Source organism: Eriocheir sinensis, chromosome 57 (genome assembly GCF_024679095.1).
Source record: "Eriocheir sinensis breed Jianghai 21 chromosome 57, ASM2467909v1, whole genome shotgun sequence".
Lineage (NCBI taxonomy): Eukaryota > Metazoa > Arthropoda > Malacostraca > Decapoda > Varunidae > Eriocheir > Eriocheir sinensis.
The window spans coordinates 8,405,290-8,428,001 of NC_066565.1; the positions used below are offsets into that span (position 1 = coordinate 8,405,290).

Here is a 22,712-nt window from a genome sequence, read left to right on the forward strand (position 1 = left end):
CCCAGCCACAGCTTTCCTTCCCTTCCTTTTCCTTCCTTGCTCTGCCTTCCCTTCCCTTCCTTCCTTGGCCTTCGATTCCCTTCCTTGCCTTTTCTCTTCCTTTCCCTACTGCAGCCTTGCCTTCCTCTCTCTCCTTCCTCTCCCTCCCATCCCCTTCCCTACCTTGGTCACTATAACTACTTTATGCAGACACACTTCAGAAGTGGATCTTCATTTGCCTGGCAATGTCTCTCTTTGTCTTAAAGAGCTTTCCACAAACATCACACTTGAACTCTAAGGCCATAGTGCCTGAAGACATGTCGATTGAGTGCCTGCTTCACACTGAACCTCTTCCCGCACTCTTCACACTCATGACTTTTTACACCAGTGTGTGTAAGGGTGTGTGTATCAAGGTGACTCTTCAGGATGAATAGTTTCCCACATTCCTTACATTCATAGTTCTTCACACCAGTGTGTGTAAGGGTGTGTGTATCAAGGTTACCCTTCCGGATGAATTTTTTTCCACATTCCTTACATTCATAGTTCTTCACACCAGTGTGTGTAAGGGTGTGTCTATCAAGGGTACTCTTCTGGATGAATTGTTTCCCACATTCCTTACATTCATAGTTCTTCACACCAGTGTGTGTAAAGGTGTGATATCTGAGGCCTCCTTGTGGTGAATTCTTTCCACACTCCAGACACACAAACTTCCTCTCTCCTTTGTTGCTGGAGTTGCCAGCAGCAAGTTGCTTCATCTGGTGACCACTGACCCTCCTGCCCCCTGCAGCAGTCTGCTCCTGCTTGTCCTGGCCACTCATGCTGCTGTCCAGCCCTGCAGGTGAGGCGGCCCCAACCTTTGCGGAAGCTGAGTGTGTTGTTGTTGTCCTCGTTCTTTCCTTGTTGTCTTTTCCTCCACACACCGGCGGCCTAGGGTCCGTGGTCGTGGTCGAGGGTGGACGTGCCCGTGAGAGCTCTGTAAAAGTGAAGGAATTCTCCAATAGTAATATTGCCAGAAGAATGAATCGTTCGAAGAATAATCCGTCTAGTAAGCAGGTGGGCACAAAAACCAAGGATACTGTTGGATCTGGCAAAACAAGCCTTGCGGCTGGGGGCGGGGATGATCAGCTGACAGGGGCAGACGATAGCGACGCAGATAAACAAACAGACACATGCCCAGTCTGTAAGGTTAAGGTTGGTGAGGAAGACAAGGCTCTAGGCTGTGAACTATGTGAAATGTGGCACCACATAAAGTGTGAGGAGGTCACTGAGGCAGTGTATAATTTCCTGAGCAGCAATCAAGTAAGTAAGATTCACTGGTATTGTACCAAATGCGATATTGTTGCGGGGAAATTGTTCAAACAAGTAACCAACACATCCAAGAGACAGGATAAAGTAGAAAGACGTATGGATGCCCTGGAAACTAAAACCACTGAGGCCTTAGAGGAGATCAAGAGTGATGTCAAGAATCTGAAGGAGGAAATTAGAGATGATATCAGGTCTCAAGTGAACAGTGAGTTCAAATCTAGGATTGATGAAGTCAAGCAGAAAGTTGGGGAGGAAGTCAAGAGTGTGATTAATGAAGCAGTGGAAAGCAAAACAGTTGACACAAGGAACAAAGCAAGGCGGATCCAGAAAATCAATTTTGGGGAGCCCGCTGGTAAAATTTCATAAGTTAGTGACAGCCTCAAACAGTGAAGACCAATGGATAGTGATGGCAGTTCTTTGCTTAAAATCCGCAGCTCCCGAGCAATCAACGTATATGTGACAAATGAATTTTTCTTGTATCTGTGGTGCCCCGCGAGCCGCGACACCACTCGTGTCATCATCATCTTCACCGGCAATATTTTCCGATGACAACAGCGGTATCGACCGCTAAAACACAACACGGACTCCAACACATGATTGTCCCCACTGTTCATTTACCAACCTATACACAATTGTAATTGCCCATTAACGCACCCGCTTATCTCTCTAAGCCAAAACACAATCACCGCGGCCAAAACACGATCAGCCGCGGAACAAAATGTTATGAAAACAAAGCTGCGTCACCGCGTGAATTAAGCATGTCGGTTAGGTAGATTATTGTATGAGCTCGGTGTGAGTTTGATGTATGACTCACACGCCTGACGTATTACCCTCGCGATGTCTGCCTATATAAGAAGCATTTCTCCAGGCTTGACCTCAGATTAACCAGCACTCTGTTCGTTGCTGGACACTCAGTTGTCCTTCCCTAGACAACATGGGTAGAACATTCATCGTTGCTACTGTGAGTATGGAGTGAAGAATTACCATAGAGGAAAGCGTATCTAACATATCTATTGTGTTCTATTATCTTAGTTTTACTTAGGATTATATTTCTATGATACTTTATTGTGTGAGTTTTTACTCAATATTATACCAGTGTTAACGTCAGTAACCAATAGTGAAAGAAAACCTGAAGACTCATTGAGTCTAGTAAGCCAGTCGCTGGTTTAAACAATATTTTTACCCTCTGTAATATTAAGTAGTATTAAGGTAGAATAAAATACATATAAGAAAGGCGTCACCGTTTCATCACCCCATTTACGAACTCCTTTAAATACTCCTAAAGTACTAGAATTTTAAGTCAATTGTCACTAATACAAACAGTGTGTCGTCGCCCTGTGTGACCTGGGATTGCGGGTTACAACATTGGTGTCAGGTGTGGGGTGGTGAAACATGTGGTGAAACATGTGGTGAAACATGTGGTGAAACATGTGGTGAAACTTGTGGTGAAACTTGCAATTTATATTGGTTTATATTGGTATTGTACTGGTGTATGTCCACATCCGAAAGCGAGGGAGAAGACAGTTATTCTTGGAATTACGGGAATAAGACTTTAGAGTTAAAAAATGCCAGACGAAGGCAAGAACCGTCCCCACAAAAAAGGAGATGGAAAATCGATCACCCTTGCCCATGATGATCTTGTCACGCTACTTAGCCGTCATACCTTGAATGATTTTAGTAGAGTGCAGGGACTCTTATATTTTTGTGGTGGAGAAGAAAATATTAGCAAAGCACCAAACCTCCCATGCCATAAGATATCAAAGAAATGTATAGAGTAAATTGAAAGCAGTACAAAGGCAAAATGGGACACAACCGGAAAGATTGAGTTAGCCAAACAATATGCCCTGGGAGCAGCGCGATCATCTCCTCGGTTGTATCACTAGATGTGGACAGGATTGGGAAAAAGTAAAGGAAGACTTCCTACGTGTGTTTCCCACAGTAAGGACCTTTTCGGTCCTCCAGAAAGAATTGGGAGAGGCAAAACGGCGGACAGGAGAAAACATCCGCACCTTCCTCATCCGCCTGGAGACATTGAGAGACGAGTTGATCGCTCTCAAGCCTGACAATGCCAGTTTCCTAACTGAGATAACCGCTTTACGGCTCAGAGAGGCTTTCCCTCCGGCCCTCTTACTCATCCTAACGGAGGAAGAAAAGGGGGACCCACAGAAGGTATTAAAGAAAGGGTATGAGTATATTAAAGCTTATCCAGAGTCGAAGCTATCCGATGCCGATATCGCCAAAGAAATAAAAGTGCTGAACGTCTGTTCCACCCAGGCATCCGGACCCAAACATGTCTCACAAGCCCGTCCTCCACGCCCTCCAGGCCAGTCACGTTACCCGGTAACCCAAAGGGGAGGACGGCACGCCGCGCCACCTACACGCCCATATGGGAACGCGCCCACGCCACCTACATGTTATGCTTGTGGGTATGTAGGACACATGGCTCGCGATTGCACTTATGGAAGGCAGTATAGGGGTGCCTACCACCCACCAACGGGCTCTCGGTACCCTCAGTACCAGCCCACTCGAAACAGGCGTCAGCCTGTCTCGCCTTGCGCTGCCTGGCGCCCGGAGTACACGGCCGGTCCCTCACCCCGTAGCTCCTGGGTCAACCCTGACCACGAGAAGAACAAAAAACACGACCCCAGAGTAGCTGCGGCAGTCCACGGCCCTACCAACGCCCTCACGTTGAGATTGTGCGTAGGCGCTAATGCACAAAAGGAGATGGTTTACGCAATGCTAGACACAGGAGCAGGAGCGTCCCTAATAGAAGAAGATTTATTTAGGAAGGTAGGCGGGAAGATGATAGTTACAGAACCTCTCTCCATACAAGGGGTAGATCGACTCCAATCCCTAATAAAGGACTAGCCGAAGTAGTAGTAGACTTTGGGCACGGAGAAATTATAGAAAGTTTGTAGTAATATCACAAGGTATAGTGTTACCAACAGCAGTTTTGTTGGGCCTAGAATTTATGTGGAGACAAAATGTGGTAGCTGCACCGCTGGCCACACCTGGGCAGTTTAGTGTAATGGTGGGCGCCTACCCAGTGGAAGTACATTCCTGGCTGCGGACGATATGAGCCCGTACCCAGAAGATCATAAACCTACTTTAGACGAGATGGAGGAAGTACCAGTGAAAGCATACGCTATTAACGTGGCGTCCTTGCTCCCAGGCACGGCAGGGTATGTCACTCTGGAGGCAGAGATTGGCAGAGCCCAGCAAGCCTTATTTCTCCCAAGGTCCAATGATATCCCTTCTTCATTTTTATTTCCCGGTTAGTAACCTTAACTCCTAACGTCAAACAAACCAAAGGTAAATTCATCATTCCCTATGCTAACCCAACTGAAGAAACTATTGAGATGCCAACAGGTGAAGTGATGGGACACATTTATTCTTGTCACTCAGAATACTATCAATCATCGACTAATGAATGTGTAGCGGCTGTCACAAAACAGCTACAAAGCCGCCTGTCACCCAGTCAAGTAAGCAGATGGTACTCGATAAGCTGATAGACGAGCTATTTTACCCTCACAACGGGAAAATTGCTGTCTGAAGGGCTTAACCATAAGTATCCTGATGTGTTTGCTCTAAAAACGAGCCACTCACTATTACCCCTATTATGTTCACACTTTAAGGCTAAAAATGACAAGCCTATATATAAAAAGCCATACCCAATACCAGTAAAATATCATAAAGAAATAGAGATTCAGCTCAAGGACCTTGAGGCCCAGGGTATTATACGCCCTAGTGCGTCACCCCACAGCGCACCTCTAGTCCCTGTTGCTAAAAGGATGGTGGAGTCAGACTTTGTCTCGACTTCCGCGCTCTGAACGATGAATTGATTGATGACAAACATCCACTCCCTAACATTAACCTCATTTTGCAACAGTTAGGGGAAAGTACAGTATTCACCTCCCTTGATTTGCACCAGGGCTACCACCAAGTCCCATTGGCAGAGGAATCTAAACACTTGACAGCCTTCACGACACCTTATGGCCTCTATGAATTCACTACAGTCCCCTTTGGATTAAAAACAGCACCTGCAGCCTATCAACGGATCATGAATCAAGTTCTCATAGGTCTGACAGGAAGAATTGTACATGTATACCTTGATGATTTGATAGTACAAGGGAAAGACATGGACCATCACCTAAAGAACCTCCATGCCGTCTTGGACAGACTGCAGAAGGCTCACCTGTCCTTAAGACTAGATAAGTGTTCCTTTTTCAAAGAGCAAGTAGATTATCTGGGTCACATTGTTAGTGCTTCTGGCTTGAAGCCTCAGCCCTCAAAGGTACAGGCGGTGCAACAACTCACTCCTCCGAAAACAGTCAAAGAACTTCAAGGTTTCCTGGGATTGGTTAACTTTTATAGGAAATTCATTAAAGACTTTGCCAAGATAGCATCCCCACTTAATAATTTACTCAAAGGGAGGAAAGTAACCAAGAATGATAAGACACATCTGGAGTGGAATGAAGAGGCATTGCATGCATTTAGCACACTAAAGAACAGTCTAACGACTGACATTGTTTTAGCCTTTCCGGATTTCCGGAAGCCCTTCAATCTCACCACAGATGCGTCAGATAAGGCAATAGGTGGTGTGTTGCAACAAAGGATGAAAATGGTAGTTTACGTCCCATAGCATATTTTAGTAGAACCCTGAATGGAGCAGAACGTAACTACTCAGCGGTAGAGAGAGAAGCTTTAGCAGTCATCTATGGCCTCAGTACTAACCGACCCCTTATCTTGGGTTATAGGATACACATCCTGTCGGACCATAGACCACTGACTTGGCTGTTAAAAAGCACAGTACCTAGCAGCAGGATTGCACGCTGGCAGACACTTCTAGGAGAATTTGACTTTAGTATTGATTATCTCCCAGGCTCCAGCAACATGGTAGCAGATTTTTGTCAAGGATTAGGAATCAGGAGAGTGACGTGATAGAAGGCGAATTGATGCTCGAATTATGTCTGTCACCCTTACGGGTGGACAGGACATGTCTGTCGCCTCTCCGGAGGGACATGACAAACAGGATAAGTTTCTCCATTGGAGTCTTGCTGGACTCATGGAGCACCAGGATCGCGATCCTGAACTGAGAGAATTGAAGCATGCTTTTGAACAGACCACCGGTGGTAACGTACATGAGAGAGATGAGAGAAAGGTTGCAGAGAGGAGCAATGTAACGTTAAATGCAGCTAAGAGGCACTTCAAAAAACTGCCTCTTAGTGAAGTGTGTGTAGAGAACGGCATTCTCTACCGCGATGTTTGCGATGAATACAACAAGCAGAAAAGACTGGTTATCGTTCCACCAAGCTACATTCCTAACGCGTTAGTTTTGGCGCATTCCATGCTACCTGCAGGGCATGGAGGCACTAAGGTTACGTTGGCACGCTGTCGCAAGTTTGCGTACTGGCTGGAATGAAGGCAGACGTGGAGCAATATGTCAGATCTTGTCCTGTCTGTTGTCGGTTTAAGAAGAGGGGATCCCGCCAGCTCCACTTATGAGGTATCCAGAGGTTGGCCAACCGTTTGACAGAGTCCATATGGATATTGTCGGACCTTTGTCTGTTTCAGACGAAGGCTATAGGTATGTACTGACAGTGATAGACGTCCTGTCACGCTTCTTGGTAGCAACCCCCCTTCGTACGAAGGCAGCCAAGGAAGTGGCAGCTGCGTTCTACAAGAACGTAGTCTGTGTACACAGCATCCCGCCGATTCTAGTCACGGATCAAGGAAAGGAGTTCGTCAACACTCTCTTACGAGAGTTGACTCAGTTGTTACAGATTGATCATCTCATGACAACTCCTTATCACCCGTCTGCAAACGGTGTGATAGAAAGGCCTAACGGCACCTTAATAAATATCTTGAGAACTTTGTGCGAGGACAATCGCGGTATCTGGGACCAAATGCTTCCGGTTGCAACACACGCCTACAACACTGCCTACCACCGTGTTCTGAAAGATTCACCATTTTTCTTGCTTTTCTCTCGGGACCCAAATGTTCCTTTTGAAGTGCTTGAGAATAAACTCCAACCTTGTTATGATGTTGACAGCTATAAAGCATTTACTTCTAGTGTCGCGCAGCGTACCTATAAACTATGTCAGACCAATATAGATATAGGATGGCAGGAGTCAGAAAGAATGTTTAGGAAATCCAAACCCAAACAGGTGGTAGTAGGAGATCGGGTCTACTTAAGGCATGTATGTACAAAGGGCGAACCAAAGAAGCTCCAGCCCTTGTTCAATGGACCTTTAGGGTGCTAGAAAAATAAGCCCTGTAGTCTTACGACTGCGTCATGTTAGAGGTGGTAAGATCAAGACAGTTCACACAAATAATGTTCAGGTCGTTCACGAGGACTCTCTTGGCTTCCATGACTCTCCTAATGTCAGGCGTGCATACCCTCTCCCTGATCAAGTAGTAGAAGTGGACCCACTCCCCATGACTTATTCCCCCGAGGAGCCGCTGCCATTGTCCTTTCCAGCTCCTTCCGAGCTCTCCTCAACTGCTCCTGTCGCCTCACAAGCTAAAGAGGACCACTCATTGGTTACCTCAGCTCCTTCAGAGCCCTGTGTCAGTCGCTCATTACGATCCAATACGGTACCCCCTTCTCTCCCCAATGTGATGGACCGCCCTCTTGAGTATCGCCAACGACCAACGAACTGATGCTCCCTATAATTACAGATCCTGGGTGTTGCCCTCTCCTTGTCTTCCCTTGATCCCTCCTGGAGCAACCCATTCGTCCCGGCCTCGTCTTCTCCCCAGTCTTTAAGATGCTGTTGACAGGACGGTACTATGTTGTCCCCGTCGTCATCAAGACGGACGACATCCAACGTCCTCTCATCAACGTGGCAAATCTAACAGCGGAAGTTTCATGGTCGATTGAACATATGAATCAATCGTTCCCCACTGTTGGTCTGCTCAGGCGCACTCTAGACTCTTTTCACATTGAGTTTGAGAAGTTATTCAAAGATCTTAACAGCTTTCTGTCGGCTATGAGTGGTAGAGATGGAAGCCTGTTTCGACTCGCCAGAAGCGAGGAGCCGTGGATTTCCTTGGCTCGGTAGCAAACCTCCTTTTCGGTACGGCCACTCAGGCCCAAATAGATGTGATACACGGAAGCTCTCCCAGCTCTACACTCTGTCCACAGAAGAGAGACGTCAACTTAACCTCCATCAGGAAGTCCTCAACGCCACAGTTCGGGACCTCCGTCATATTCATTCTGCCATCTCCCGTCTAGAGTCCGCCTCGGCTTTGGCCTCAGCTATTATCCGTCAGTTCTCACTAAAAACCTTGCAAATTGAAGGGGAAATGTGTATTTTGGAGACTATCCTTCTCATTCAGTTGGCACTTAGTGACCTAAATCATGATACTCTGAATCTCAAGCTTGGCCTTCAGCAGCTGTCCCAAACGCAGGTTTCCTCTCCTTCCGAATGATGTACTATTTCGTGTGCTCAGCAATGCGTCACTCCATTACCCAGGCTTACTTTTCCCTGCAGCACAGGAATATTTAGCATTGTATAGAGATGTCTCTAGGGTTATTTCTAAAGGTACGCTTTCCTCAGGAACCCTTCACTTCTACTTACAAATCCCCATGAAAGGGGATCCCTCTGACGTGTTCGATGTGTTTAAAATGGACGCGTTGCCTTTTCATCTTGATGGCACGCCATATTTTCTGCACACCGACATGCTTTCCACTTACCTTGCGGTTTCTGAAGACCGCACTCACTATATGCTCTTAGACTCCTTGGACCGCTGTACTAAACACCACCTGCTCTATGTATGTCCCCTGTCGCCCCTGTCTACTCGACTTCTGTCCAGCGCTGCGAGATCGCTCTTCTCGACGCCCAGACGCCCTCTCGCTGTGTTCTAAGTCTCCTCAGAGTCTTCCCCGGTCTTCATCCTGTCTCCTGCGGGCTGGGTCTTCGCCACCGATACTCCCCAGGTGGTCACCATGGTCTGCCCGGACAGCCCGGTCTCCAAATACAGGCAGACCATCAACGGACGGGTCTCCTCAGCCTCGGTATGGGCTGTAGTGCCCACTCCGACGCCTTCAGCCTCCCTGCCTCTGCTACTATGGACGGTGACGCCCGCTGACGGTTCATCGCGCCCTTCCACATCGGACGTGACGTGGTCTCATCGCTCCTGGCCAAGACTCCTTGGCCCCTTCCCCGCCGCCGTCGCCCGGGTCGTCTCTGGCCCCCGCTGGACCTCCCTCCAGCACTTCACGCGCCCAGGAATCCGTCTCCGGTCCCCGCCTTCGACCCCTTCCTCCCTTGGTGGGGTGGCTGCTCTCCTCGGCGTCGTCTTCGTCGCCGGTGGGTGGCCTTCTTCTGTCTCTTCAGGTCCCGTCTCGCAGGACTCCTCCCCACGATCCCGCCATCCCCGTCTGGGCCCTCCATGGTCGTCCGCCAGGCGGAACGCTTTGTGCCACGAGGACGTGGCGTGATTTTAACGGGGGGTATGGTGCCCCGAGCCGCGACACCACTCGTGTCATCATCATCTTCACCGCAATATTTTCCGATGACAACAGCGGTATCGACCGCTAAAACACAACACGGACTCCAACACATGATTGTCCACACTGTTAATTTACCAACCTATACACAATTGTAATAGCCCATAAACGCACCCTCTTATCTCTAAGCCAAAACACAATCACCGCGGCCAAAACACGATCAGCCGCGGAACAAAATGTTATGAAAACAAAGCTGCGTCACCGCGTGAATTAAGCATGTCGGTTAGGTAGATTATTGTATGAGCTCGGTGTGAGTTTGATGTATGACTCACACGCCTGACGTATTACCCTCGCGATGTCTGCCTATATAAGAAGCATTTCTCCAGGCTTGACCTCAGATTAACCAGCACTCTGTTCGTTGCTGGACACTCAGTTGTCCTTCCCTAGACAACATGGGTAGAACATTCATCGTTGCTACTGTGAGTATGGAGTGAAGAATTACCATAGAGGAAAGCGTATCTAACATATCTATTGTGTTCTATTATCTTAGTTTTACTTAGGATTATATTTCTATGATACTTTATTGTGTGAGTTTTTACTCAATATTATACCAGTGTTAACGTCAGTAACCAATAGTGAAAGAAAACCTGAAGACTCATTGAGTCTCGTAAGCCAGTCGCTGGTTTAAACAATATTTTTACCCTCTGTAATATTAAGTAGTATTAAGGTAGAATAAAATACATATAAGAAAGGCGACACCGTTTCATCACCCCATTTACGAACGCCTTTAAATACTCCTAAAGTACTAGAATTTTAAGTCAAGTGTCACTAATACAAACAGTGTGTCGTCGCCCCTGTGTGACCCGGGATTGCGGGTTACAACATATCTATATATGAAGTGCAATCAATATTAAGCTGGCAAGCAATAACAAGAAACAATTCAAATTGCACATCCGACCCGTAAAAAGGCAGATCTGAACAGGTAGAAATCATCACCATACGATCACTCGAAGAAAACTAAATGTTTATTTCGCTATGTAAGCAGCAAGGGTGATCATAATACAGGTCATATATAAATTACAAACCTGACCTTTACAAAAAAGAGCTAATATGTGAAATTAGACGCAGCTGAAGATAAAAAGGAATTCTTATAGGGCTTCTTTTACATGGGATTGAGGTAACACATTTGCAAAGATTGGCTGATCTAAAGAAATATATTTACAAATTCCCAAGTATTCAACAAGTGCCTCACCAAGCAAAGAGTAGTCGGGGGCTTTTTTCGCCGAATTTGCTTCTCACTCTCTCGACTGAAATGGGGATATCATGGTGGACACAGAGGAGGGAAGCCTGTTCAGGCGCTCTTGGCCGACGGTACTCCTCAGATAGGTTTTCAGCCTTTTCAATGCTGAGAAAGACCTCTCAGCCTCCACGTTGGAGACTGGAAGTGTCAACAGAGTTTTCAAGAGAATGGCGAGATTGGGGAACATGCTGATGCTGACGTGTGCCTGGGCTTCTTTGATAGTTTGGAAGACCGAACAGATAATGCCCAACGCTCTGCTTCCGCCTTCACGAGTGTCAGGGATTCAATGTCGAGCATGTCCAAGGGCACAATGCATTCAAGCTAGAAATCGAGCAAATAGGGTACTGGGATTTATTTCAAGGAGCGTAAGCAACAAAAGCCCCGAAGTCTTCCTCAAACTATATTTAGCATTAGTTAGACCTCATCTTGACTATGCGGTTCAGTTCTGGTCACCTTACTATAGAATGGATATCAAAATGTTAGAATCGGTGCAGAGGAGGATGACTAAGATGATTCAGGGGTTGAGAAACTTGCCATACGAGGGAAGACTCAAACAGTTAAACTTGCATTCTCTAGAAAGGTGAAGGGTGCATGGAGACATGATCGAGGTTTATAAATGGATGAAGGGCTTTAATAAAGGAGACATTCATAAGGTTTTGTTGGTAAGAGAACCGGGTAGGACACGAAGTAACGGGTTTAAACTGGATAAATTCAGATTCAACAGGGACATAGGCAAAAATTGGTTTACTAACAGGGTGGTGGATGAGTGGAATAGGCTTAGTAGTCATGTGGTGAGTGCCAATACAATTGTCACATTCAAAAATAGACTAGATAAATTCATGGACAGCGATATTGGGTGGGGTTAGATACACGGGAGCTTAGGGTCAAAGGAGCTGCCTCGTACAGGCCTACCGGCCTCTTGCAGACTCCTCATGCTCTTATGTTCTTATGTTCTTATTTGAAAGCGGACGGACTGCCTTCTGCACATAAGCCGAGTCGAGTGAATGATGGAGCGAGTACTTCTCAAGGTACGCAACACACTGAGGAGGGGCGGCGCGCTTCCGTAAACATTATCCCTTATTTTCAAGAGTAAAAAAAAACTCCTTGAATTGGATTTTCAAAGCGTTTCCATGAATGTTAATGGTTTTTAGAAAAGATATATGAAGAGATACTGATGTTTCATAAGGTAAGTAATGAGATACTGGCACGGACCTAATATGAATCTTTACCGTGGTAAATTTGTAGCACTTCACCAGTCTCGCATTTCCGAACGAAACTAGTTTTTTTCGGTAGTTTTCGGCCTGTTTTGAATGAATATGCGTGTCATTTCTATCGCAAATCACGTGTTTTTTTTTTTTACCCCCCCCCTTCCAACCAAGAGACTAATGATTTGCGATAAAAAATTTAGAGCACATTCATTCAAAACAGACCGAAATCTACCAGAAAAAACTAGTTTCGTCCACACAGGTGCATTTAAACTAAACATAACCCTAACATAACCTAACCTAACCTAACCTAACCTAAAACTAACCTAACCTAACACTAACCTAACCTAACACTAACCTAACCTAAAACTAACCTAACCTAACCTAACCTAACCTAACCTAAAACTAACCTAACCTAACCTAACCTAACCTAACCTAAAACTAACCTAACCTAACACTAACCTAACCTAAAACTAACCTAACCTAACACTAACCTAACCTAAAACTAACCTAACCTAACGGCCTCCCTCCCTCCGTTATAAATGATTTCCGAGGGGTGTTTATGGGGATGAATTTACTCAGAATGCGGAGCTCTTTCTAATGGTCAGGGTAAGAAAAGCCATCTCTAGACTGGTGTACTCCTACAATAATACCTTTACCGTAGACTGGATAGCTACATGGACGAGGACGACAGGTGGCAGTGAGGTGTGGGTGCAGTAGGGTGACGGGGTACTGGATGCGTGCCTAGTACCGCCGGTATAACGAGGATCAAGCCTCTACCTGTAACCCCTGTAACTACACCTCACCCATCGTGAGTAGTGGGGGGGATTCTGGAGCTGCCCTGTGTAGGCCACCCGGCCTCTTGCAGTTTCCCTATGTTCTTATGTTCTTATGAGTGGAGGGCGGCCTGTCTTGTGCAGGACAGCTTACCTACTTCTGCTGCATGAGAAGGTTAAGACTTCCCGGCGGCGGTGGTGGAGGTGTTGTCCTGGCAGTGTTGGGGCTGAGGGTGTCGCTGGCCAGCAGGTCCCCAGCGCTGGCCCGTGGGTGTGGAGCCTTCGTCGTCTTGTTCTTCTGGGGTGTTTTAGGGGGCTGGTTGGGCAGGGCCAGAAGGGATGCTGCTCGGGCCTCGGCGCGTGCTGTTGTTGTCACCTGGCAGTGTTGCCAACTGGAACTTTCCGCTACACGCACGACCCTCAAACACGCTACATTGGACCACAAACGATACAACTTGTAAATATATTTCCACATCAGACAAAATAATGTTATCTGCTGGTTACTGTATAGCCAGGTACCCAAGGCATCTTTTCTCGTGAATAATAACTTATTAGATTCTAATCAGTTTGGCTTCCGTACGTAAGGCTCACTCAGTTGTTGATCAGCTCCTTCTAACATATTGTTATGCCGGACGTGTTACTTGGGTTCCGTGTCGCCGTCAGGAGACTCCGTGGGAGGGAGATATGTAAACACTTCGCAGTTTAATATTCTTCCCTAGTAGTACACTTCACTCGGACTCTTCACTTACCACTACTGTAGCTTACTATGACTGGGACTCTCTCGCCCTCTTCTCCTATATATATATCCAGAACAGTACAGTCTAGAATGTTACAGTATATTTTAGATCATACAAGAACATGTAGCAAAAATATATGCGAGTTGGCAACACTTCCCGCCTGGCGCCTGGCTCGCCTTGCTCCCCGCCCCCTTGCTCGTGTCTCCGGGAGCCTTCTAGAGGCCTATGGTCGCCGGGGGAAGCTTCCAGCACAACACTATTCCCCCCTCTTAATTGTGATCGTCCCGATCACACACTTAACTATATACAAACGTAAGAGAATTAATCAAAAACATAATAATCGTCGTATCGCTGTGGACGCCTGCCTTGTCTCTGTCTTCTGCTCGGTGCCTCCTGCACGTCTGTCTCATCGTCCGCTTCTTGGGGTGTCCCTGGAACATCTGCCGAAGCCGGGAGGTTATTTCCCTCGGCTGAAAGGTCCAGAAGGCTTAGGTCGTCGTCGACCTCCTCTCGGTCCTGGATGTCCCTTGCGTTTTCGTCGGCTGCTGGGTGTCTGTAGTGAATACAGGACGTTTCGACGGAAGTACAATTCGACGGTCTGTCTTGGACGAATCGACGGTGTGGAAATTTTCCAGTCGAATAATCTTGGGCGATTCGACGGTCCATTCACGTTACATAATTATTCATATACTATTTATCATTATTCAGATAGCATGTGTTTAAAATATTTTATTGTACAATAATAAAGATATAAACCAGACGTGGCTAAATTAGGATAGCTAAAATAAAATAAACATTAGGATTAACGGTATACAGGACTTTATTTGTCATTATTCAGGTAACACATGGATAAAATATTTATTGCACATTTATTAAAAGATAGCTTATATAATAGCCTACACTTAAAAAATTCATTAATTTTCCATATTTTCATCTGCTGACCTAATTTGAGGATGGTGATACTGGGAGACACGGCGCAGTAACTCTTGAGGCTGTAGCTGGCCATCTTTGTACGCTTCCCATATGTCAAAAATGTTCTTCTGGTAATTCTTGTATATTTTTCTTTGGTATCTTTGCAGCTTGCCCTCTGATACTAACAGACACTGGATATCAACAAGCTTAGACTCTTCATACAAAACTGCTATCAGCTCGTACACATTAACATTCTGATATTTGCTGCATAAGATGTTTAAATTATTATGCCATCCCTCAATATCGTTATTCGTCCTAATTGCTAAGCCAAAGACTGACCAGCTATTGGGTGTCCACAAACATCCTTCTATCCAAGTGTCCTCTATGTATTCTAATAAACTATGTAGAGCGACTGTGTGACTCTCTACTAATAAATTTCTAAACTCATTGAATGTAGATCGAATCTGCTCTGCTGGTAAGAATGGAAGACACAGGATTTGTCGTAGGAACCTACTTGTGTTCTTCTTTACACGGTATGATGGTGCTAATCCTAATTCGTTTATCTTTTTCCATACTGCCTGGGTCCAATGAAAGCAGCATCCAGTAAGGGTGACATCGGGTTTTACATTCTGGAAGGCTCCCCACACAGCAGACTCGAAATCCATTACAACTCTCTTCACTGAATTATTGGCAACTCTTTCCATTATGTAATTCAAAATCTTTATGTAATCCTCGTTACTTCTGCGTGACATCAAGACATATACAAGAGGCACCTGCTTCATGTTGTCACCTTGCCGTATGAAACTGTGGATGCTCCACAACTGCTGGTCTCCTTGCCTGGCGTAGACGATTGGTGGTGCGGACAATAGAGGACATCTTTGGCATGCTGGACACAGGAGCATCAGCTGGTAGGTGTTTGTGTACTGCTTCTTTAGTAAGGGTCGATCCTGAGGCGAATGGGCGCTCTTTTCCTTGTTGTCGCACATAGGCCTTGATGTTGGCAGCAGGCAGGGCACAGTCTCTTGGAGAACATCTATGAGGATGAGGCCCTCTTGAAAGTTTCGCCATGCTGGGTGATAGAAGCAAGGCAGTACACAGACTTGTTGCGGACAGTACACCTCCAACGTTGGTCACCTTTCTTATTAACCTTGCCATCCTTGTTATAAGAGTAACCACGGCTTAAAAGGATGTCTCCTCCGCGCTTTGATCCTCCAACTACGATAGTAAACTCCGCTTCATCAGATTCTGGTAGTATCTCATCTGGAATAGGAGTAGTAGGTTCCAGGTTTGACTCTTCATGCAAGGATGGGTGAATGAATGACATTACTGGGTGGTCTTCGATATCATTTACATCAGGAGAAGTAGGACGAAGTTCCATCGATGTTGGTGATGCTGTTGGAGGTGGGGAGGAAGGAAAAGAGTTGGCATCTGGTGAAAACTCTGCATTCAGATATGATGGTATGGAGGATAAGTGGGTTATTGGTAGGGAACCTGAGTGACTCTGAGTCAGAACCAGAGGAGTCATACATTGATGAGACAAGTCGAAGTAATGATGCAACAGGTGTGCTGGTAGAGGGAAGTGTAACTGGTGCTGGTGTTTCTGGTTGTGTTAGTGGGGTGGTAGTTTCTGATAGTATTAGTGAAGTGGTAGCTGATGTTTCTGGTTGTGTTATTGAAGTGTTAGCTGGTGTTTCTGGTTGTGTTATTGAAGTGGTAGTGGGTGTTTCTGGTTGTAATAGTGAAGCGGTGGTGGGTGTTATTGGTTGTGATAGTGAAGTGGTAGTGGGTACATCGGAGATATCACCACATCCTGTGCAAGTCCACTGTATGTCGATCTTTGACTGCACGGCTTGTCTGTATTCCTCCTGGGAAATGCCAGTGTGGCAGGTCCGATGCTGCCACTGTTCACACACATCACACTGGAGGGCTTGCTGCTTAGGTCGAACTTCCCTTCGGCAGGTGATGCATGGGTAAGGAACAACCCTACAAGCAATACAAGAACACAACTTAAAAAATGCAAAGTAATGGAAGGAGATAAAAACACAAGACCAAAAGTTGCCAATCACTTGATGTTGCCGAAAGCAAAAGATATATGATACCTGTCCATGTGCAGCTTCCTCGTGATCATCCTTGATACCGTAATTATGTCAAACGAGTAGTAGCTCTGTAGCGTCCAGTATGGTAACTTCAGTAAGCAAGTGTTAATTTCTAATTTCGTTAAAATCTTCCCTCACAATAATACTATAAAGTTAATGAAATACCAGAATTTAGGTGATTTGAGAGCTGGAATAGGGAGAGACGTCAGTGTGTACACCCTCTTTAGCCAGCTTGGAGAGTGAGACTGAGACAGACAATAATCATAAGGGTCTGAACCCACTACAAGGTATAGGAAACCTGAATCATGAACCTGAACCGTATTGATTTGAACAAAGTATTGACTGATGAATAGTTTCATTTTTGCGCCTGAGTGAGACGTACACACAGTATACTGTTTCTGATTCACGAATCAGAAACATATGTTATACGTCATATTTTAAACATACGTTATATGTCATATTTTATTATGATAGTATTATTTAGGTGATTATAATATTATGTTATGTGGACGATTCGACGGAAAATTCCGGGGCGTTTCGACGGGGACGTGATTTTGGGCGGATCGACGATGTCGTCGAATTGCACCGCCGTCGAATCGTCCTGTTACCGTCCTGAATACCACCCATCAACCCGGACTCTAGAAGAAGCTCTGCAGCACAAGTGGAATCAAGAATGAGCTCCGGGGGGGCAGCATGAGCCAATAATAATAATGGCGCCACTATAAACAATTGCCTGCACCATGACGGGCTAGGGCCAACCATCAGGGTCAAATGGATTAGCCTACCGGCACTATAGGCCACATGTAAAAAAAAGAAGAAAAAAAAGAAAAGAAAAAAGAAAAAAATCTAACTCTTCAAAATGCTATATGTATATATATTTCTAACTGGTCCACTGCAATTAGCAGGGATTTTGCCTTCACTGGTAGCCTGGCAACATAATTATACTCCCAGGCCTTTCTCTGCCTCTGTGGTGGATAGTGGAGTGTTTCGCATATGGTATTGGTGTGCTGGATATCCCTTCACCGGTAGCCTGGTACCATACACTCCCAGGTCTTTCTCTGCCTCTGTGGTGGATAGTGGAGTGTTTCCCATGTGGTATTGGTGTGCTGGATATCCCTTCACTGGTAGCCTGGTAACATACACTCCCAGGTCTTTCTCTGCCTCTGTGGTGGATAGTGGAGTGTTTCCAATGTGGTATTGGTGTGCTGGATATCCCTTCACTGGTAGCCTGGTAACATACACTCCCAGGTCTTTCTCTGCCTCTGTGGTGGATAGTGGAGTGTTTCGCATGTGGTATTGGTGTGCTGGATATCCCTTCACTGGTAGCCTGGTAACATACACTCCCAGGCCTTTCTCTGCCTCTGTGGTGGATAGTGGAGTGTTTCGCATGTGGTATTGGTGTGCTGGATATCCCTTCACTGGTAGCCTGGTAACATACACTCCCAGGTCTTTCTCTGCCTCTGTGGTGGATAGTGGAGTGTTTCCTATGTGGTATTGGTGTGGTGGATATCCCTTCACTGGTAGCCTGGTAACATACACTCCCAGGTCTTTCTCTGCCTCTGTGGTGGATAGTGGAGTGTTTCCCATGTGGTATTGGTGTGCTGGATATCCCTTCACTGGTAGCCTGGTAACATACACTCCCAGGTCTTTCTCTGCCTCTGCGGTGGATAGTGGAGTGTTTCCCATGTGGTATTGGTGTGCTTGATATCCCTTCACTGGTAGCCTAGTAACATACACTCCCAGGTCTTTCTCTGCCTCTGTGGTGGATAGTGGAGTGTTTCCCATGTGGTATTGGTGTGCTGGATATCCCTTCACTGGTAGCCTGGTCACATACACTCCCAGGCCTTTCTCTGCCTCTGTGGTGGATAGTGCAGTGTTTCCCATGTGGTATTGGTGGGCTTGATATCCCTTCACTGGTAGCCTGGTAACATACACTCCCAGGCCTTTCTCTGCCTCTGTGGTGGATAGTGGAGTGTTTCCCATGTGGTATTGGTGGGCTGGATATCCCTTCACTGGTAGCCTGGTAACATACACTCCCAGGTCTTTCTCTGCCTCTGTGGTGGATAGTGGAGTGTTTCCCATGTGGTATTGGTGTGCTGGATATCCCTTCACTGGTAGCCTGGTAACATACACTCCCAGGTCTTTCTCTGCCTCTGTGGTGGATAGTGGAGTGTTTCCCATGTGGTATTGGTGTGCTGGATATCCCTTCACTGGTAGCCTGGTAACATACACTCCCAGGTCTTTCTCTGCCTCTGTGGTGGATAGTGGAGTGTTTCCCATGTGGTATTGGTGTGCTGGATATTCCTTCACTGGTAGCCTGGTAACATACACTCCCAGGTCTTTCTCTGCCTCTGTGGTGGATAGTGGAGTGTTTCCCATGTGGTATTGGTGTGCTGGATATCCCTTCACTGGTAGCCTGGTAACATACACTCCCAGGTCTTTCTCTGCCTCTGTGGTGGATAGTGGAGTTTTTCCCACGTGGTATTGGTGTGCTGGATATCCCCTCCCAAGGTGCAGGACTTAACATTTTTCATCATTGCATTGTAGCAGCCACTTTTTGTTCCACTCCCATAGCTTTTTGATGTCTTCTTGTAGGAAATCCACAGTCAAGGGGTTAAAAATAGGCCTTTCTGACAAACTATTGCAATTTTTATAACACTCTTATTTCCCTTATAAGATTACATTACGTCGTTTGTCTGGTGGAGAACAGTTTTGATTCTTCGCAGAGACAAACAAAGGGAAACAATTCAAAGTGTTTTTATTCCTCTTAATAATGAACAAATACTTGACTTCTGGGCTGCCAACAGAGTAATGGATTGTTTCATCTTTAGGGCGAACAAAGAAATTAGCGCCTGAATGTTCAAACGCTGTATTAGCCTTCGTCAAGAACACTGTGGCTGACTTGTCTTTGCTGGTTTGTTAATGTGTTGACTTCACTCTGAAAATCCAGGACTTCTAGCTAACAACTCCATCTCAAAATTAGAAGCAAAGTCACACCAGCCACAGAGCTTGATACTACTACCATGCTTGAAAAACCCGGCGTACATGACTAAACGATATATGTACGTACCTCCTTGAGACGACAAGTAATATATGGAGCCGAAAAGAACCTCCTCGTAACCGACTCTACGTAACCGTTTATCCCGAGCCTGTGTTGTCGTTCCGAGTCGGAAGAACTTAAAATATATTGTCATTACGAACTCTCTCTTTCATAACACAAGTCCTACAGCAATACTTCCTCTCCACAACACAAGTCCTACAGCAATACTTCCTCTCCACAACACAAGTCCTACAGCAATACTTCCTCTCCACAACACAAGTCCTACAACAATACAAGGATCGTAATGTTACGTCTACGTAAAGACGAGAAATAAGCAAACAGTGAGTGCTGGGCTTGCCTCAACGTACAGAGATCAAAGTGTGAATTGAGGTTACTTATACAAACATCTCGTAAGTAAGGTTGACAAATTATATTCCATCAGTTTAAATGACATAATCTTCCCTATACATACAGATCAAGGTAACATATGAAATGAAATGAGGTTACTTATACAAACATACCAGTGAATTGTGGTTACTTAGACAAACATACCAGTGAACTGAGGTTATTTATACAAACATACCAGTGAATTGAGGTTACTTATACAAACATACCAGTGAATTGAGGTTACTTATACAAACATACCAGTGAATTGAGGTTACTTATACAAACATACCAGTGAATTGAGGTTACTTATACAAACATACCAGTGAATTGAGGTTACTTATACAAACACCTCGCAGGTTAAGGTTGACATAACTTATATATCGTTAGTTTAAGAGACATAATCTTGCCTATACGTACAGAGATCAAAATAACATATCTCGAGGGTAGGGTTCACGTAACTTGTATTTCATTAGTTTAAGGTTACGTATACTTACAATAATGTCGTAAAGAGGGAAAGAATAAAGGAAAGAAAGAAGGTGTGTTGAAAGGTCATCTTATCGCCTACAAACACCAAGAGACAAACATTGGGGTGAGGGAGGGAGGGAAGGGTAGCACACACACACACACACACACACACACACACACAAATGAAATTATAAACACCAACCCACATACCCCAATCAAACACCTCCACACTAAACATCCTTTTTCGACCGTCCATGTTGAGAGGAGGAGGAGGAGAGGAGGAGGAGGAGACGAGAGTAGACGTGGAGCCGCCAGCGATGGAATTGGCGGCTGTTCCTCCGTCCTTCCCTTCGGCGGCTGCGGCGGGTGACTTCTTGGCCGCTGCCGCCGCCTTGTCCATCTTCTCCTTCCGTTGGATTTGGTACTCAGCGATGAGCCGGCAGGTTAGCATGAAGAACACCTGGGGGGAGGGAGGGGAGGTTAAGTTAAGGTAGGCTAGGGAAGGGGAGGATAGGTTAAATTAGGAGAGGTTAGGTAAGGCTAGGTGAGGTTAAGGGAGGTTATAAAAGGTTAATGGAGGTCAGGAAAGGTTAGGTAAGGTTAGGTTAGGGGAGATTAAGTTAGGTTAGGGGAGGTCATGTAGTTTTATCTTTTAGAGTTCAAGGGCAATAAAACAAAAAAGGCATAAAAAACACTAGGTCCTGCCCCTGAACAGAGAGAAGGAAAAATGACAACGGGGCATAATTACCAGTGAGGGGGCGAGTCTCTCAAACTTGTCGCCCACCATCCAGTGATTGTACCTGGCGAACAGCATCATGAGGGCCAGGACCAGGTTGGCAAACTGCTTCACACACTCTGAAAGACACAGAAACTGCTCAGCAAGGACTGTAGGCGGGCATCCTCAACACTTCCCCTCACATCAACTCTTTCCAAAGGCCAAGAAAAGGTATCAATTGCATTCTAATGACATGAGGTAATCCAGCTTTCCAGACAGAGCAACAGATCAAAAATAGACAAACTATGTAGAGGAAGCATTAGTTTGAGAAGGCTATAAGAAAATCCAGCTTTCCAGACACACAACAGATCAAAAATAGACAAACTATGTAGAGGAAGCATTAGTTTGAGAAGGCTATAAGAAAATCCAGCTTTCCAGACAGACAACAGATCAAAAATAGACAAACTATGTAGAGGAAGCATTAGTTTGAGAAGGCTATAAGAAAATCCAGCTTTCCAGACAGAGCAACAGATCAAAAATAGACAAACTATGTAGAGGAAGCATTAGTTTGAGAAGGCTATAAGAAAATCCATCTTTCCAGACAGAGCAACAGATCAAAAATAGACAAACTATGTAGACATCTTTTCCCAAATTTCAAAATGGCGCACATTCACCCTGCCTCGGAGTCCCCGCCTGGGGGGGGACCACTCTATATACTATGATCAATAGTTTTAAGCCTGTAAAGAATAACCATTGTATAAAATGGAAATAAAGTTTCTGATTCTGATTCCTCTCCCTTCCCTTCCCTTCCGCTCCTTTATCTTTCTCTCCCTTCCCTTTCATTCCATTCCCTTCCCTTTCCTTCCTTGACCTTCCATTCCCTTCTCCTCTCTTCCCTTTCCTTTCCTCTCTCTTCCCTTCCCTTTCTTTCTCTTCTCTTCTTCTAATAAAAAATAGATTAGATAAATTCATGGACAGCGATATTAGGTGGGGTTAGATACACGGGAGCTTAGGTTCAAAGGAGCTGCCTTGTACAGGCCTACCGGCCTCTTGCAGACTCCTACGTTCTTATGTTCTTATGTTCTTCCCTTCCTTGACCTTCCCTTCTCTTCCCTTCCCTTCCTTGACCTTCCCTTCCCTTCCTTGACCTTCCCTTCTCTTCCCTTCCTTAACCTTCCCTTCTCTTCCCTTCCCTTTCTCAACCTTCTCTTCCTTCTGTTCCCTTACCTCACTCACCTCATCACTGGTTGGTCAAGTTATACACAAGCTCGGAGGAGTGGAAGATGCACTGGTGAGGAGGCTGGTAGACCACGAGGGGCGGCGCCAGGCTCACCATTAGA

The 22,712-nt window shown here is 45.6% G+C and overlaps 1 protein-coding gene across 2 annotated transcripts; it reads left to right on the plus strand.

The window, feature by feature from the left end:
* The first annotated feature begins 17,684 nt into the window (after positions 1-17,684).
* LOC126984804 (uncharacterized) lies at positions 17,685-20,160 on the plus strand. 2 transcript variants are annotated; one of them, XM_050838943.1, is made up of 4 exons: positions 17,685-17,914; positions 18,014-18,211; positions 18,311-18,409; positions 18,707-20,160. In XM_050838943.1, exons 1-4 carry the CDS (start codon positions 17,856-17,858, stop codon positions 19,287-19,289), a joined length of 939 nt encoding a protein of 312 aa, XP_050694900.1. In that variant the 5' UTR covers positions 17,685-17,855; the 3' UTR covers positions 19,290-20,160. The 2 variants fall into 2 exon arrangements, with proteins under 2 accessions (XP_050694900.1, XP_050694898.1); XM_050838941.1 differs by having other exon boundaries at positions 17,685-18,211.
* Positions 20,161-22,712: the final 2,552 nt, after the last annotated feature.

Bases quoted from the DNA above. Each gene is read 5' to 3' on its own strand.
- LOC126984804 (XM_050838941.1), top strand. From the start codon at position 17,856: ATGTGGTATTGGTGTGCTGGATATCCCTTCACTGGTAGCCTGGTAACA. The intron at 18,212-18,310 runs GTCTTTCTCTGC...ATACACTCCCAG, and splicing joins CTGGTAACATACACTCCCAG to GTCTTTCTCTGCCTCTGTGG. The intron at 18,410-18,706 runs GTCTTTCTCTGC...ATACACTCCCAG, and splicing joins CTGGTAACATACACTCCCAG to GCCTTTCTCTGCCTCTGTGG.